The 17,519-nt window shown below is 47.1% G+C and overlaps 1 protein-coding gene across 4 annotated transcripts in view; it reads left to right on the top strand.

Moving 5' to 3' along the window:
* The first annotated feature begins 485 nt into the window (after positions 1–485).
* Positions 486–17,519, top strand: part of LOC124135938 (FYVE, RhoGEF and PH domain-containing protein 6-like) — a 67,533-nt gene continuing 50,499 nt past the window's right edge. For 3 of the 4 annotated variants that reach the window (XM_046501667.2, XM_046501651.2, XM_046501642.2), the window contains exon 1: positions 486–735. In XM_046501667.2, the coding sequence (XP_046357623.2) occupies positions 675–735 (61 nt within the window). In that variant the 5' untranslated portion in view covers positions 486–674. Of the gene's footprint in view, positions 736–16,872; positions 17,031–17,519 lie in introns of those variants that run through there. The other variant, XM_046501659.2, reaches the window with a different exon arrangement.

Here is a 17,519-nt window from a genome sequence, read left to right as displayed (position 1 = left end):
GTCTGCCCAGAGAGTTGAAGGTTAATTGGTGGTTCGATCCCTACCTACGTCATGCCATAAGATAACATATGGTACTTGTTGTTACACTGCCTGGCGTTCGGCATTTAGGAGATGCAACAAGGAGAGGTTGGCTCGGAGTCAGTACAGTGTCTGAGTGGGGATGAGTGAGTGAGTGAGTGAGTGAGTGAGTTGGGTTTAACTCCGCTTTATACAGTATTCCAGTTATATCACGGCGTGTCAGCTTAATGTGGGAATAATTGATGCAGGTCTTAGACGTTTACCACTTGGTGAAACCCACGAGCACAGGTAAAAACCTAGAAAAACCTAGAAACATAATCGGGCGGACCTGGATTCGAACCCACGATTTCTGGCGAGCCAAAGGGACGCCACAGCGCATTGCGGAGCTTTAGAAGACTGGGTCCCCCTGCCCCAATAAAGATAACAAAGTCACGTGACATATACTCACGTTTCAACGAATGACAATCACTCTATCTTTTGATACAGGTAATCGTTGATTTAAAACAAGGAAATTAACATATCCCTTCCTCATGACTGTGTTTCCCGGTCCGGGGGCAAAATACACGTAAGACCAGGCCGACGCTGGTTCCCCCAGGGATTAGGGCTACAATGGGACAGCACGTACTACCACCCCGCATAGGGATCCACCCCGAACAATGACAACCATGTGGACGAGAGTATTGAAAGCATTCACGTCGAAAGGTTCCGGTAAATACGGTAAGGACTTCACGTCACATGTCGGAATACTCAGTGTGTTGGAATGTGTTGGGTTTGTTGGGTGCGTTGGGTGTGTGGGATGTGCTGGGTATGTGGGATGTGATGTGTGTGTGGGTTGTGTTGTATGTGGGGGTTGTGTTGTGTGTGTGGGATGTGTTAGGTGTGTGTGATGTGTTGGTTGTATGAGATCTGTTGTGTGTGTGTGTGTGTGGAGGGGGAGGGGGGGGGGGGGGGGGGGGGAGGGTGTTGGTTGTATGAGATATGTTGTGTGTGTGGGTTGTGTTGGGTGTTTGGAACGTGTTGGTTGTATGAGATTTGTTCAGGGTCTGAGTTGTGTTAGGTTTGTGGGATGTGTTGGGTGCGTGGGATGTGATGTGAGATGTGTTGAGTGGTGGGATGTGATGTGTGATGTGTTGGGTGTCTGGGATGTGTTGGGTGTGTGGGATGTGATGTGGGATGTGTTGTGTGTCTGGGATGTGTTGGGTGTGCGGGGTGTGATGTGTGATGTGTTAGGTGTGTGGGATGTGTTGTGTGTGTGGGTTGTGTTTGGTGTATGGGAAGTGTTGGGGGTGTGGGATGTGTTGGGTGTGTGTGATGAGTTGGTTGTGTGGGGTATGTGTTGTGTGTATGGGTTGTGTTGTGTGTGTGGGTTGTGTTGGGTGGGTGTGATGTAGTGTGTGTTGTGTGTGTTGGGTGTGTGGGAAGTGTTTGGTGTGTGGGTTGTGTTGGGTGCGTGGGATGTATTGGGTGTGTGGGTTGTGTTGTGTGGGGGGGTTGTGTTGGGTGTGTAAGATGTGTTTCCGGTGGGATGTGTTAGGTGTGTGGGATGTGTTGGATGTGTGGGTCGTGGTGGGTGTGTAGGATGTGTTGGGTGCGTGGGATGTGTTGGGTGTGTAGGAAGTGTTGGGTGTGTGGGATGTGTTGGGTGTGTGGGTTGTGTTGGGTGTGTGGAATGTGTTGGGTGTTTTGGGTGTGTGGGATGTGTTTGGTGTGTTGGGTGTGTGGGATGTGTTGGGTGTGTTGGGTGTGTGGGATGTGTTTGGTGTGTTAGGTGTGTTGGGTGTGTGGGATGTGTTGGGTGTGTGGGATGTGTTGGGTGTGTTGGGTGTGTTGGTTGTGTTGGGTGTGTGGGATGTGTTTGGTGTGTTGGGTGTGTGGGATGTGTTGGGTGTGTTGGGTGTGTGGGATGTGTTGGGTGTGTTAGTTGTGTTGGGTGTGTAGGATGTGTTGGGTGTGTTGGGTGTGTGGGATGTGTTGGGTGTGCGGGATGTGTTGGGTGTGTGGGTTGTGTTGTGTGTGGGGGATGTGTTGGGTGTGTTGGGTGTGTTGGGTGTGTTGGGTGCGTGGGATGTGTTGGGTGTGTGGGATGTGTTGGGTGTGTGGGTTGTGTTGTGTGTGTGGGATGTGTTTGGTGTGTTGGGTGTGTGGGATGTGTTGGGTGTGTTGGGTGTGTGGGATGTGTTGGGTGTGTTAGTTGTGTTGGGTGTGTAGGATGTGTTGGGTGTGTTGGGTGTGTGGGATGTGTTGAGTGTGTTAGTTGTGTTGGGTGTGTGGGTTGTGTTGGGTGTGTGGGATGTGATATGGGATGTTTTGGGTGTGTGGGATGTGTTGGGTGTGTGGGATGTGCTGGGTGTGTGGGATGTGTTGTGTGTGTGGGTTGTGTTGTGTGATGTGTTGGGTGTGTCTGATGTGTTGGGTGTGTGGGATGTGTTGGGTGTGTGGGATGTGTTGGGTGTGTGGGATGTGATGTGTGATGTGTTGGGTGTGTGGGATGTGTTGGGTGTGTGTCATGTGTTGGGTGTGTGGGATGTGTTGGGTGTGTGGGATGTGTTGGGTGTGTGTGATGTGTTGGGTGTGTGGGATGTGCTGGGTGTGTGGGATGTGATGTGTGATGTGTTTGGTGTGTGGGATGTGTTGGGTGCGTGGGTTGTGTTGTGTGTGTGGGATGTGTTGGGTGTGTGGGATGTGTTGGGTGTGTTGGGTGTGTGGGATGTGTTGGGTGTGTTGGGTGTGTGGGATGTGTTGTGTGTGTGGGTTGTGTTGTGTGTGTGGGATGTGTTGGGTGTGTGGGATGTGTTGTGTGTGTGGGATGTGTTGTGTGTGGGGGATGTGTTGTGTGTGTGGGTTGTGTTGTGTGTGTGGGATGTGTTGGGTGTGTGGGATGTGTTGTGTGTGTGGGTTGTGTTGGGTGTGTGGGATGTGTTGGGTGTGTGGGATGTGTGGGATGTGTTGGGTATGTTGGGTGTGTGGGATGTGTTGTGTGTGTGGGTTGTGTTGTGTGTGTGGGATGTGTTGGGTGTGTGGGATGTGTTGGGTGTGTGGGTCGTGGTTGGTGTGTAGGATGTGTGGTGTGTGTGGGGGTCGTGGTAGGTGTGTAGGATGTGTTGTGTGTGTGGGTTGTGTTGGGTGTGTAAGATGTGTTGGGTGCGTGGGTCGTGGTGGGTGTGTAGGATGTGTTGTGTGTGTGTTTGATGTGTTGTGTGTGTGTGATGTGTTGGGGGTGTGGGGTGTGTTAGGTGTGTGGTGTGTGTTGGGTGTGAGGGTTCTGCTTGGTGTGTGGAATGTGTTGGGTGTGTGTGATGTGTTGGGTGTGTGTCATATGTTGGGTGTGTAGGATGTGTTGGATGTGTAGGTTGTGTTGGGTGTGTGGGATGTGTTGGGTGTGTGGGATGTGTTGGGTGTGTGGGATGTGTTTGGTGTGTGTGATGTGTTGGGTGTGTGGGATGTGTTGTGTTATGTGTTGGGTGTGTGGGATGTGATGTGTGATGTGTTGTGTGTGGGGGACTTGATGTGTGATGTGTTGGGTGTGTGTGATGGGATGTGTGATGTGTTGTGTGTGTGTGATGTGTTGTGTGTGTGGGATGTGATGTGTGATGTGTTGGGTGTGTGTGATGTGATGTGTGATGTGTTTTTATGTGTGGGATGTGATGTGTGATGTGTTGGGTGTGTGGGATGTAATGTGTGATGTGTTGGGTGTGTGGGATGTGTTGTGTGTGTGGGGTGTGATGTGTGATGTGTTTGGTGTGTGGGATGTGATGTGTGATGTGTTGGGTGCCTGGGATGTGATGTGTGATGTGTTTGGTGTGTGGGATGTGATGTGTGATGTGTTGGGTGTGTGGGATGTGTTGGGTGTGTGGGTTGTGTTGGGTGTATGGGAAGTGTTGGGTGTGTGGGATGTGTGGTGTGTGTGGGTTGTGTTAGGTGTATGGGAAGTGTTGGGTGTGTGGGATGTGATGTGGGATGTGTTGGGTGTGTGGGATGTGTTGTGTGTGTGGGGTGTGATGTGTGATGTGTTGGGTGTGTGGGATGTAATGTGTGATGTGTTGGGTGTGTGGGATGTGTTGTGTGTGTGGGGTGTGATGTGTGATGTGTTTGGTGTGTGGGATGTGATGTGTGATGTGTTGGGTGCCTGGGATGTGATGTGTGATGTGTTTGGTGTGTGGGATGTGATGTGTGATGTGTTGGGTGTGTGAGATGTGTTGGGTGTGTGGGTTGTGTTGGGTGTATGGGAAGTGTTGGGTGTGTGGGATGTGTGGTGTGTGTGGGTTGTGTTAGGTGTATGGGAAGTGTTGGGTGTGTGGGATGTGATGTGGGATGTGTTGGGTGTGTGGGATGTGTTGTGTGTGTGGGGTGTGATGTGTGATGTGTTGGGTGTGTGGGATGTGTTGTGTGATGTGTTGGGTGTGTGGGATGTGTTGTGTGATGTGTTGGGTGTGTTGGATGTGATGTGTGATGTGTTGGGTGTGTTAGATGTGATGTGTGATGTGTTGGGTGTGTGTGATGTGTTGGGTGTGTGGGTTGTGTTGGGTGTATGGGAAGTGTTGGGTGTGTGGGATGTGTTGTGTGTGTGGGTTGTGTTGGGTGTATGGGAAGTGTTGGGTGTGTGGGATGTGTTGGGTGTGTGTGATGTGTTGGTTGTTTTAAATCTGTTGTGTGTGGGGGTTGGTTGGTTGTATGCGATATGTTGTGTGTGTGGCTTGTGTTGGTTGTTTGGGACGTGTTGGTTGTATGAGATTTGTTCAGGGCGTGAGTTGTGTTCGGTGTGCGGGATGTATTGGGTTTGTGGGATGTGTTGGGTGTGTGGGATGTGTGGAGTGTGTGAGATGTGTAGAGCGCATGGAACGTCTTGGTGTGAAAAGTGTGCGGAGTGTGAACGATGTGGAGTGAGTGGATGGTGTAAAGTCTGCAGAATGTGGAAGATGTGGAGTGTGTGGATGGTGTAAAGTGTGGGGGATGTGGAGTGAGTGGATGGTGTAAAGTGTGCGGAGTGTTGGGGATGTGGAGTGTGTGCAATGTGTGGAGCGCATGCAACGTGTTGGTGTGTGAAGTTTATATCTCAGCATCAATAATCAAGTAGATCAGCTCTGTCAGACATGACAGTTTCACCTACGCTCTTTTGGAAACATTCCTCTCCTAATAACAACAGATGCAGCTAAGACGTCGACCCATGCCCTAGTTCTTTTAAGGATTGACCGCTATAACAGCTTCCTTTACGGCATTTAACAAGATCTGATGCATTTCCAGAAAATCCAAAACACAGCCTCTGGAATAATAAGCATTACCAGAACATTCAAGCGGTCACACAATACACCAACGCTCAAGGGAGTAGGTGGAGCGTGTGGACTACGTGGGTTGTGTGGCTATGTGGTGCTATAGGGGTGTGGAGTGTGGGGTGTGTGGACTACGTGGGTTGTGTGGCTATGAGGTGCTATAGGGGTGGGGTGTGTGTGTGTGGAGCGTGTGGACTACGTGAGTTGTGTGACTCTGTGGTGTTATAGGGCTCTGGAGTGTGGGGTCTGTGTGTGGACTACGTGGGTTGTGTGGCTATGTGGTGCTATAGGGGTGTGGTGTGTTGGGTGTTTGTATGGAGTGTGTGGACTACGTGGGTTGTGTGGCTATGTGGTGTTATAGGGCTGTGGAGCGTGGGTTGTTTGTATGGAGTGTGTGGACTACGTGGGTTGTGTGGCTATGTGGTGCTAAAGGGTTGTGGTGTGTGGGTTGTTTGTATGGAGTGTGTGGACTACGTGGGTTGTGTGACTATGAGGTGCTATAGGGCTGTGGTGTGTGGGTTGTGTGTATGGAGTGTGTGGACTACGTGGGTTGTACGTGTGGCTATGTGGTACTATAGGGCTGTGGTGTGTGGGTTGTGTGTATGGAGTGTGTGATACGTGGGTTGTGCGGCTATGAGGTGCTAAAGGGCTGTGGTGTGTGGGTTGTGTGTATGGAGCGTGTTGACTACGTGGGTTTTACGTGTGGCTATGTGGTACTATAGGGGTGTGGTGTGTGGGTTGTGTGTATGGAGTGTGTGGACTACGTGGGTTGTGTGGCTATGAGGTGCTAAAGGGCTGTGGTGTGTGGGATGTGTGTATGGAGTGTGTGGACTACGTGGGTTGTGTGGCTATGAGGTGCTATAGGGCTGTGGGGTGTTGGGTGTGTGTATGGAGTGTGTGGACTACGTGGGTTGTACGTGTGGCTATGTGGTACTATAGGGATGTGGTGTGTGGGTTGTGTGTATGGAGTGTGATGACTACGTGGGTTGTGTGGCTATGTGGTGCTAAAGGGCTGTGGAGTGTGGGTTGTGTGTATGGAGTGTGTGGACTACGTGGGTGGTGTGGCTCTGTGGTGCTATAGGGCTGTGGGGTGTTTGTATGGAGTGTGTGGACTACGTGGGCTGTGTGGCTATGTTGTGCTATAGGGCTCTAGGGTGTGTGTATGGAGCGAGTGGACTACGTGGGTGGTGTGGCTATGAGGTGCTATAGGGCTGTGGGGTGTGTGTATGGAGCGTGTGGACTACGTGGGCTGTGTGGCTCTGTGGTGCTAAAGGGCTGTGGTGTGTGGGGTGTGTGTATGGAGTGTGTGGACTACGTGGGCTGTGTGGCTATGTGGTGCTAAAGGGCTGTGGTGTGTGGGGTGTGTGTATGGAGCGTGTGGACTACGTGGGTGGTGTGGCTATGTGGTGCTATAGGGCTGTGGGACGTGGGGTGTGTGTATGGAGTGTGTGGACTACGTGGGTTGTGTGGCTATGTGGTGCTAAAGGGCTGTGGTGTGTGGGTTGTGTGTGGGGAGCGTGTGGACTACGTGGGTTGTGTGGCTATGTGGTGTTATAGGGCTGTGGAGTGTGGGATGTGTGTATGGAGTGTGTGGACTACGTGGGTTGTGTGGCTCTGTGGTGCTAAAGGGCTGTGGAGTGTAGGGTGTGTGTATGGAGTGTGTTGACTACGTGGGTTGTACGTGTGGCTTTGTGGTGCTATAGGGCTGTGGAGTTTGGGGTGTGGGTGTATTGAGTGTGTGGACTGCGTGGGTTGTACGTGTGGCTATGTGGTGCTATATGGGTGTGGTGTGTGGGGTGTGTGTGTGGAGCGTGTGGACTACGTGAGTTGTGTGACTCTGCTGTGATAGAGCTGTGGTGTGAGGGGTGTGTGTGGGGAGCGTGTGGACTACGTGGGTTGTGTGGCTATGTGGTGTTATAGGGCTGTGGAGTGTGGGATGTGTGTATGGAGTGTGTGGACTACGTGGGTTGTGTGGCTATGTGGTGCTAAAGGGCTGTGGAGGGTAGGGTGTGTGTATGGAGTGTGTGGACTTCGTGGGTTGTGTGGCTATGTGGTGTTATAGGGCTGTGGAGTGTGGGGTGTGTGTGTGGAGTGTGTGGACTACGTGGGTTGTGTGGCTATGTGGTGCTAAAGGGCTGTGGAGGGTAGGGTGTGTGTATGGAGCGTGTGGACTACGTGGGCTGTGTGGCTATGTGGTGCTATATGGGTGTGGTGTGTGGGGTGTGTGTGTGGAGCGTGTGGACTACGTGAGTTGTGTGACTCTGCTGTGATAGAGCTGTGGTGTGAGGGGTGTGTGTGGGGAGCGTGTGGACTACGTGGGTTGTGTGGCTATGTGGTGTTATAGGGCTGTGGAGTGTGGGATGTGTGTATGGAGTGTGTGGACTACGTGGGTTGTGTGGCTCTGTGGTGCTAAAGGGCTGTGGAGTGTAGGGTGTGTGTATGGAGTGTGTTGACTACGTGGGTTGTACGTGTGGCTTTGTGGTGCTATAGGGCTGTGGAGTTTGGGGTGTGGGTGTATTGAGTGTGTGGACTGCGTGGGTTGTACGTGTGGCTATGTGGTGCTATATGGGTGTGGTGTGTGGGGTGTGTGTGTGGAGCGTGTGGACTACGTGAGTTGTGTGACTCTGCTGTGATAGAGCTGTGGTGTGAGGGGTGTGTGTGGGGAGCGTGTGGACTACGTGGGTTGTGTGGCTATGTGGTGTTATAGGGCTGTGGAGTGTGGGATGTGTGTATGGAGTGTGTGGACTACGTGGGTTGTGTGGCTATGTGGTGCTAAAGGGCTGTGGAGGGTAGGGTGTGTGTATGGAGTGTGTGGACTTCGTGGGTTGTGTGGCTATGTGGTGTTATAGGGCTGTGGAGTGTGGGGTGTGTGTGTGGAGTGTGTGGACTACGTGGGTTGTGTGGCTATGTGGTGCTAAAGGGCTGTGGAGGGTAGGGTGTGTGTATGGAGTGTGTGGACTTCGTGGGTTGTGTGGCTATGTGGTGTTATAGGGCTGTGGAGTGTGGGGTGTGTGTGTGGAGTGTGTGGACTACGTGGGTTGTGTGGCTATGTGGTGCTAAAGGGCTGTGGAGGGTAGGGTGTGTGTATGGAGTGTGTGGACTTCGTGGGTTGTGTGGCTATGTGGTGTTATAGGGCTGTGGAGTGTGGGGTTCTGTGTGGAGTAGGTGGAGCGTGTGGAGCGTGTGGACTACGTGGGTTGTGTAGCTCTGTGGTGCTATAGGGCTGTGGTGTGTGGGGTAGTGTGTGGAGTATGTGGAGCGTGTGGACTACGTGGGTTGTTTGGCTCTGTGGTGCTATAGGGCTGTGGGATGTGTGTATTGAGTGTGTGGACTACGTGGGTTGTGTGGCACTGTGGTGCTATAGGGGTGTGGTGTGTGGGGTTGTGTGTGGAGTATGTGGAGCGTGTAGAGCGTGTGGAGTAGGTGGGTTGTGTGGCTCTGTGGTGCTATAGGGCTGTGGGATGTGTGTATGGAGTGTGTGGACTACGTGGGTTGTGTGGCTATGTGGTGCTATAGGCGTGTGGAGTGTGGGATGTGTGTATGGAGTGTGTGGACTATGTGGGTTGTGTGGCTATGTGGTGTTATAGGGCTGTGGTGTGTGGGGTTGTGTGTGGAGTATGTGGAGCGTGTAGAGCGTGTGGAGTAGGTGGGTTGTGTGGCTCTGTGGTGCTATAGGGCTGTGGGATGTGTGTATGGAGTGTGTGGACTACGTGGGTTGTGTGGCTATGTGGTGCTATAGGCGTGTGGAGTGTGGGATGTGTGTATGGAGTGTGTGGACTTCGTGGGTTGTGTGGCTATGTGGTGTTATAGGGCTGTGGAGTGTGGGGTGTGTGTGTGGAGTGTGTGGACTACGTGGGTTGTGTGGCTATGTGGTGCTAAAGGGCTGTGGAGGGTAGGGTGTGTGTATGGAGTGTGTGGACTTCGTGGGTTGTGTGGCTATGTGGTGTTATAGGGCTGTGGAGTGTGGGGTTCTGTGTGGAGTAGGTGGAGCGTGTGGAGCGTGTGGACTACGTGGGTTGTGTAGCTCTGTGGTGCTATAGGGCTGTGGTGTGTGGGGTAGTGTGTGGAGTATGTGGAGCGTGTGGACTACGTGGGTTGTTTGGCTCTGTGGTGCTATAGGGCTGTGGGATGTGTGTATTGAGTGTGTGGACTACGTGGGTTGTGTGGCACTGTGGTGCTATAGGGGTGTGGTGTGTGGGGTTGTGTGTGGAGTATGTGGAGCGTGTAGAGCGTGTGGAGTAGGTGGGTTGTGTGGCTCTGTGGTGCTATAGGGCTGTGGGATGTGTGTATGGAGTGTGTGGACTACGTGGGTTGTGTGGCTATGTGGTGCTATAGGCGTGTGGAGTGTGGGATGTGTGTATGGAGTGTGTGGACTATGTGGGTTGTGTGGCTATGTGGTGTTATAGGGCTGTGGTGTGTGGGGTTGTGTGTGGAGTATGTGGAGCGTGTGGACTACGTGGGTTGTGTGGCTCTGTGGTGCTATAGGGCTGTGGGATGTGTGTATGGACGTGTGTGGACTACGTGGGTTGTGTGGCTATGTGGTGCTATAGGGCTGTGGAGTGTGGGGTGTGTGTATGGAGTGTGTGGACTACGTGGGTAGTGTGGCTCTGTGGTGCTATAGGGTTGTGGAGTGTGGGGTGTGGGGTGTGGGGGGTGTGTGGAGTATGTTGAGCGTGTGAAGTACTAGTGTGTGGACTACGTGGGTTGTACGTGTGGCTATGCGGTGCTATAGGGGTGTGGAGCGTAGGGTGTGTGTATGGAGTGTGTGGGGTAGGTGGAGGAATGGGGTGCTTGGTGTGAGTTGAGCGTTTGGGGATTGTGTGTGGGTAGGGGTCTATAGTGTGGGAGTGTGGTGTTTCTGGAGTGCGTTGTGGTTGTGGTGTGTTTGGGTGTGTGTGGTGTGTTAGGTATGTGTGGTGTGTGGTGTGTTTGGTGTGTTTGGTTTGTGTGGATGGTGTGGAATATGTTTAGGATATGTGGATGAGAGAGTTTGAAGCAAGGAGAGTTGTGTGTGCGGAGCGTCTTATGTGTGTGGAGAATGTGGAGCGGTGTGTGTGTGGAGAGTTGGTACAGTTTTACAGTGTTAAGTCCTCTTAACTCCCACTTGTGCGGACATGGATGGTACTGGTTTCTTCTTCCCGGACTACAAACGTATGTTGCTGTTATTGACACAACAGCTACATGCCTAGACTGACATTAAGTCCCATAAATAAAGTTATCTTGTTTAAAATATATATCTACAAAATAAACATAATAAAGTCCAAATGGTGCCCAGAACAATCCTTAATTTCCTAGAGCTGAGGTAATCTAGATTTGCCAAGTCATTCTAGACTTGAGTTGGACTCCTTCTTCAATTTATTCTCTTGGGTCTTGGAGACAGGCTACCACATGCCCACACTTACCGAGTCATACACGCATTGATCGCTATTTTTTCCTGTGTGTGGTAGCGTCGCAACGCTGAGAAAATTGTATCAATTTAAATTTAATCAGAATGAGCGTGTATTAACATACGCTGTTATCAGTTTATCTACGTGATAAGGTTACGCCACTTTGATAATAAGATAATTAGAAAACTTATAATTATGACGTTTCAACACAACGGCTGTCAATAATTTATTTAAAATTGTAACTGAAAGTTAACAAACGGTTTGCTCGCAATTGATTAGCTAAGAATGTAAAGCTATTTGTTGGTTCGTGTTAAGATTGTCAAGTTTTTGTTGTATCACTTCCTTCGGGGATTCTATAATTTAAAAAGTGTGATACCACGCTGACAACATAGGGATCGTATGGAGCAGTATTAGTGCCACATTCTAATAAATAGTATCATCTACGTAGATAATACTTACATCTACGTAGACTTTACTTTTATCTACGTAGATTATACTTACATCTACGTAGACTTTACTTTCATCTACGTAGATAAAACTTACATCTACGTAGACTTTACTTTCATCTACGTAGATTATACTTACATCTACGTAGACTTTACTTTCAACTACGTAGATTATACTTACACTCGGGAAGTTTACATGTAAATCAGCACAAAGTTCGCTGGTCATTGTCAAAATATACCAAGTTGTAATGATATAAATATGATATGGACAACCTTACAGTAAACTACGGTTATAACGAACTCAAAGGGATCACTAATTTCAGTTCGTTATAACCGTAGTTCGTTATAAGCATATATACAGCATATATATACAACAAATGGCCGGGACCAAAAATAAATTCGTTATATCCGTCTTTTCGTTATAAGGGTGTTCGTTATAAACGTAGTTTACTGTATTTCTATCTATATTTCAAGCTATATGATGGCGGTCTGTAAATAATCTGGTCTGGACCAGACAATCCAGTGATTTGACATCATGAGCATCGATCCACGCAATTGGGATACGATGACATGCATCAACCAAGTCAGCGAGCATGACCACCCGATCCCGTTGGTTGCCTCTTACGACAAACATAGTCGCCTTTTACGGCAAGCATGGGCTGCTGAAGACATATATTCTACCCCGGATCTTTATGGGTGGAATGAGTGAGTGAGTGAATTGGGTTTAATGCCGCTTTGAACAGTATTCACGTAATAACTTGAGGTAATGAGTCTGGTTTTTTCAAAAAAATTCCCGAGTGACAAATAGTTCAAAATTACAACTCTGATTATTCAACGTGTTTGGCATACCGTATTTCCTCCATATATGTATTCTAGGCAATCTTCACCCCCGGCGTTTAATAGCGAAGATAATAATGGGGAAAATTCCGTGCATAAAAACTACCAGGCGTTTCTTCGATTTCCGTCTTTTATTCGAGGAAACACGGTAGTTTTTTTAAGGCAATGTAAAACAATATAGTCACGCGAGGAAACTCAGTCACTACATCAGAACCTGCCCAGAAAAAAACCGCTGGGTCAACCGACGCGCCGAAAAAAATAAACGTCTTCCTTTGTCCTGACGTGTTCTCAAAACTTGTCAAACATCGATAACAGAAATTTGAAACAAAACTGGAAAAGAAACCTTGATGAAAACGCCCTTCTAATAAACAAACACCTACCTCGATTTAACACTGGGGCTAGGAACACTCCGAAATACGCAAACGTCCAGCAGCACTCAATATTCAAGGATTTACGGTAGCTAGAATATTCTTGGATGTGGTGTAAAACACCATTCAATATCTCTATATATAGTTGCCATGTGCACGCAACTGGCCATACATTAAAGAGTCACTTCACTAATAGCTACTGATGTCTGGATGTTAAATGCAGTTCCGGTAAAGAGACACAGTCATCTCATAAGTACTTTATAGACTAGACGTTGTAATAGATTCGATTAGACATTTAGCTTTAAAATGTTTAAATTAAGATCCATTTGTCCAGTTTTCACTTTCATTTAAGCGATTTGCCAAAGGCCAGCGCTTTCAGCCTCACTTCATTCAATAACTTTCCAATTAAGCTCCAGCACAAATGGATGGCTCACGGTGATATCAAAATATCACGAGACAGTATATGCTGTCAGTACGGCTGTACCGCTACAGACAGAGATATTTCTTCATAAGATGAACATGGCATTTAACGTTCAATCTGTTCGGTAAGACTAACTGCCATGAATATTAAGTTCAATTACTTTGCTACTGTCTTGGATATTCTGTTTATTTGTTTCACTATCGGATTGTAGTGTTCATGCGGTTATATATATAAACTTGCTAAATGGCATAAGGGAGAAGTGAGGTGAAATGGAGTTTAACGTCGCGTTCAAGAATATTGCCCGTGCGTGCGTGCGTGCGTGCGTGCGTGCGTGCGTGCGTGCGTGCGTGTGTGTGCTTGCACTGGTGCGGACTGATGCCGGATTTATAGTGCTAGCCCATTGAGATACACGAATACCCTACTCAGACCCGGTACACTGACTCCAAGCCGACCACTCCTTGTTTTGTCCCCTACTGCCGAGTGCCTGGCGGAGGAGCAACAAGTATTAACTTTTAACGTATCTTGGTTGGACGCGGCCGGAGATCGAAGACACTACACAGAATGGCACCAAAGCTCTCGCAGTATCGTGTGTTTAAAAGTGCTGATAGACAAGGTAGACATATGAATATACGGTAAATTCCAAAATACTGATTACAATTACTGATTATGATTACAAAACTCTGCCACTTACGAGGACTGCAGAGCAGGAAAACAAGTACATGGGTGAATCCTGTTTAACGTCACGACCAACGACATCGCGGAGGTCTGCACGGACTCAAGACGTTTTATCACCTCTGCTTGAGTACAAATCAACTTGAGCATGACAGGGTATGAATTTAAGCACGTAATTGTTTAATAACCTAGGGCCCAGGCCCGGGTCCCCGTTCCATGAAGCGATCTTAGCTCTACGGCTGTCGTAAGTCAAAGCTAACGTATTGGGGTCACGATGGTCTTATCGCTAAGATCAATTTGTAGAACGGGGCCCTGGCAGGCAAATCAGTAGCTAAATACATGAACAACGAACCACGGGACGTTTTGTTTGTTTGTTTGTTGTTTAATGCCGCACTCAGCAATATTCCAGCTAGATGACGGCGGTCTGTAAATAATCGAGTCTGGACCAGACAATCCAGTGATTAATATCATGAGCAACTGGGATACGATGACATGCATCAACCAAGTCAGCGAGCCTGACTACCCGATCCCGTTAGTCGCCTCTTACGACAAGCATAGTCGCCTTTTACGGCAACCATGAGAAGTAATAAGATTGCTTCCAGTGACCCCGTTTGGCCGACTTAGATGGGGATCCCGTGGTCATAATGGCTGATGTGTATGGATATGAATTCGCTTTTTTAGATTTTGATGGTTGATAACACTTATAATATATTAACAGCAAAGACTACCTCCCAGCTGTGAGATTTCTGTAAAATTGTGGGATGTCGTAGGCCTACGTTATGTGTGAAACGTTGCTCACATCATCCACCACTAGTTTGTTATGTCTTTTCTCGGAATTACAACCCGTCTTGAAATGTTAGCGTTGTAGTTGGGTCCATGTGTACAGCATGAAATACGTTAAACTAGTCACACGCACAGAAACTCATTTTGCAAAACAAAATAAATATTTAAACTTATATATTATATATAAAATATTACAAAAGATTCCAACTAGATCCATGGTGTACACCTATATAATACTATCACTCTTACCTCTAGGTGCTAGATTTGATCTCGTTTAAAAATATGTATATTTGCTTTTAGACAGTCATGTGATTAGAATTAAGTTTGGCTTGGGAAAGACAACATTCCCTGAACGCGGGCCATGTTGCTTGTGGCCAAAGGGAGATAACCCGTTAAAATCTGTTGCAAGACTGGCATGTCACATGGAGTAAAATTAATAATGCGAAGTGTTAGAAAAAATATAAAGTAGAAAACACAACAAAATCTTAGTTAGACTTAAACATGTTGTTTTAGAAATCTTTAGAGATAGAAATTTGTTTTGAATGTGTATCGAGCGTATTACATACACAATTTTGACTGTAAATCTCGATTATTTGCAATCAACAACATAATCCTGCAGAGGTGTAAGGCAGTTCATTGCACGTGCCAACTTGTAATTACAATACGTCACAAAGGTGTGAACCATCGTTTACTGATGTTGTGAAACTGATTGGGGTTGATCTCAAAATAGTTTTGTCTTAATTACGGAATATGCCAACTTCGAAATGAAATATGTGACACCAAGATAAGAATTAACAAAATATTATATCAGCTGATGTGTGCACGTGTGTTTTAAGTAACAGTTGGAACAGTTATATCTACATTATTTAAAATTACACTGACTGCAATGTCGGCATGAATTAGTTGATATTTCCAAATTTAATAAACACTCATAAGAAATCCTCTCACTCTAGTTATACTGACGATTGTTTAACTGTCCTTGTGGTGTCCGTCTTATGCATCATACAGTCAACTCTGGATGAAACGAAGTCGGATGTAACGAATAGTCAGCTGTACCGAACCAAAATCAAAGGAATGTCAGTGAATGCATTTGTACATGTTTCTATCGGTTCTAAGGACTTCGGTTATAACGTATTGGTTTGAGACTCCCTTGAGTTCGAGACAACAGGAGTTTTGTGTCAAAATTATTTGATTAATAATTCAACATGAGTTGATTTGGACAAGTGGATACAGTTATGTGTTTGCTTCATTCGTTGGTCATTGGTATTGCCCGTCTATGTAGTGGATAGAACGTCTTCCCGAAGAGCGGAAGGTCGGTGGTTCAATCCTGGCCACGTCATACCAAAAATACGTAAAAGCTGTTACTTGTTGTTTCCTTGCCGGCGCTCGGCAATAATGAGATAAAACAAGGGTTGGTCGGCTCGGAGTCAGTAAACTGTGTTTGAGTGGGGTATTCATGTTAAACTGCGGCCTGGTACCTCAATGGGCTAGCACTATCAACGGGCATAAGTCCGCCATACAGGCAGCCATACACACATACATATGCATGCTATAATCTTGAACGCGAAATTAAACCCGATTTGACCTGACCGTCTACTTAGTTTTTGTTTGTTTGTTGTTTAACGCCGCACTCAGCAATATTCCAGCAATATTCCAGCTATAATCGAGTCTGGACCAGACAATCCAGTGATTGACATCATGATCATCGATCAACGCAATTGGAATACGATGGCATGCATCACCCGGTCCCTTTTACGGCAAGCATGGGTTGCTGAAGACCTATTCTACCCCAGATCTTCAGGGGTCTATTTGGAGGCACGGATGGCACAGTCGTCTAAGGCGCCGCGATTGGCTGTGCAGAGTTGCGTCCCTTGGGCAGGCCAGAAACCTATGATTGTGGGTTCGAATCACGGTTCGCCCCGATTATGTTTCTAGGTTTGTCAGCACCATAATCGTGCTCGTGGGTTTCACCGAAGTGGTAAACGTCTGAGACCTGCATCACTTCGGGCTTTCCTCCCACATTAAGCTGACACGCCGTGATATAACTGGAATACTGTTAAAAGCGGCGTTAAACCCAACTCACTCACTCACTCAGGGGTCTATTTAGTATACCCAATGAAAGTCCCTATTACAGAGATTCTAAAACAGAAGAGTAAGAGCGTTCAACACTGTATTACCTGTCTCTGCTTATGTGTTTCGGGGTCATAAGTTAAAACCACGGAAATAAATTACATTAACTTAGTACGTGTTAAAACCAGAAAACAACACCAAGTTGCTATGTTACAAGACATATGTTTTGTCGGTTGTCATTGTTTTTGTTTGACTTAATGTCAGTAATTTCAGTTTGTCCTTCACATTAATCTGTAGATAATCATTGTAAGCAAACAGACACATGAACAGTCAGTCGTATAACTCTTAAACAATATATGTGGTGAAATACGCTGTATTATATTTATTTATAGTAATAGTATTTTTTGTCAACGGTTAAACATTAACATCTTGTTCAACATCTATAAAAGAAAATGGGATTAAGAATTGCAACGATTTAATAAACAAAAACTTTTGAAACGGTCCCATAAAAATACTCAGGAAATGGTGCCGTTATGGCTGAGGCTGCCTTTTAATCAGATTATCGTTTATGAGAATCTCCCTTAGGTCATGTGACTTGCAAAACTTCCGGGAAGTTTCACCCCTCATTCGAGGCGGCTGTTGTTATTTACTTTTCAAGTTTTTATCAATACTAGATATGATCGAAAGTTTGTTTTAAGTTTATTGGATTGATTCCTGTAGACAATGAGAAGACGGAGACGCCATGAGTTCCACTGAAAACGGTAAGTCGCGAGCTGTCAACTTGAGACGTCGAATCTCCAAGTCACTAGCCGGAAAACCGGAAGTGGGTTTGCATCGGGATAGCAGATAAATAGCCTAGATATATTGCACAGATATAAGATATGATGGACCCGCCACACTTCTAACTCTATTTTCTTCCAGTTATTAATGTGAACAAATATGTAGAGTGTATTTTCTTCTGTCAAGAGTCGTTTTTGTCAACATTTTGGTGTTGTCATTACTGTTGACCCACCAGTGAGTAATCACTGTCGACTCAAGCAGCTGACTGCTTGTAATACAATAACAATCTAATAAGTCAAAACAGGGTCAAAGTTTAATTATCTACACTCTAGCATGCCCGTTACTCGACTATATTAAATTCCACTCACGTATTTGGCTTCTGAACATGATACTAATTCAGTTGAATTATCTTGTGACAGATTGTCATGACTCATTGATCACGAAGTTACAAGTGAAAAAAATACACCCAG

This window comes from Haliotis rufescens, unplaced genomic scaffold (assembly GCF_023055435.1).
Source record: "Haliotis rufescens isolate VD_foot unplaced genomic scaffold, xgHalRufe1.0.p SCAF_16, whole genome shotgun sequence".
NCBI lineage: Eukaryota > Metazoa > Mollusca > Gastropoda > Lepetellida > Haliotidae > Haliotis > Haliotis rufescens.
This window is presented reverse-complemented; position numbering and strand designations above follow the sequence as displayed.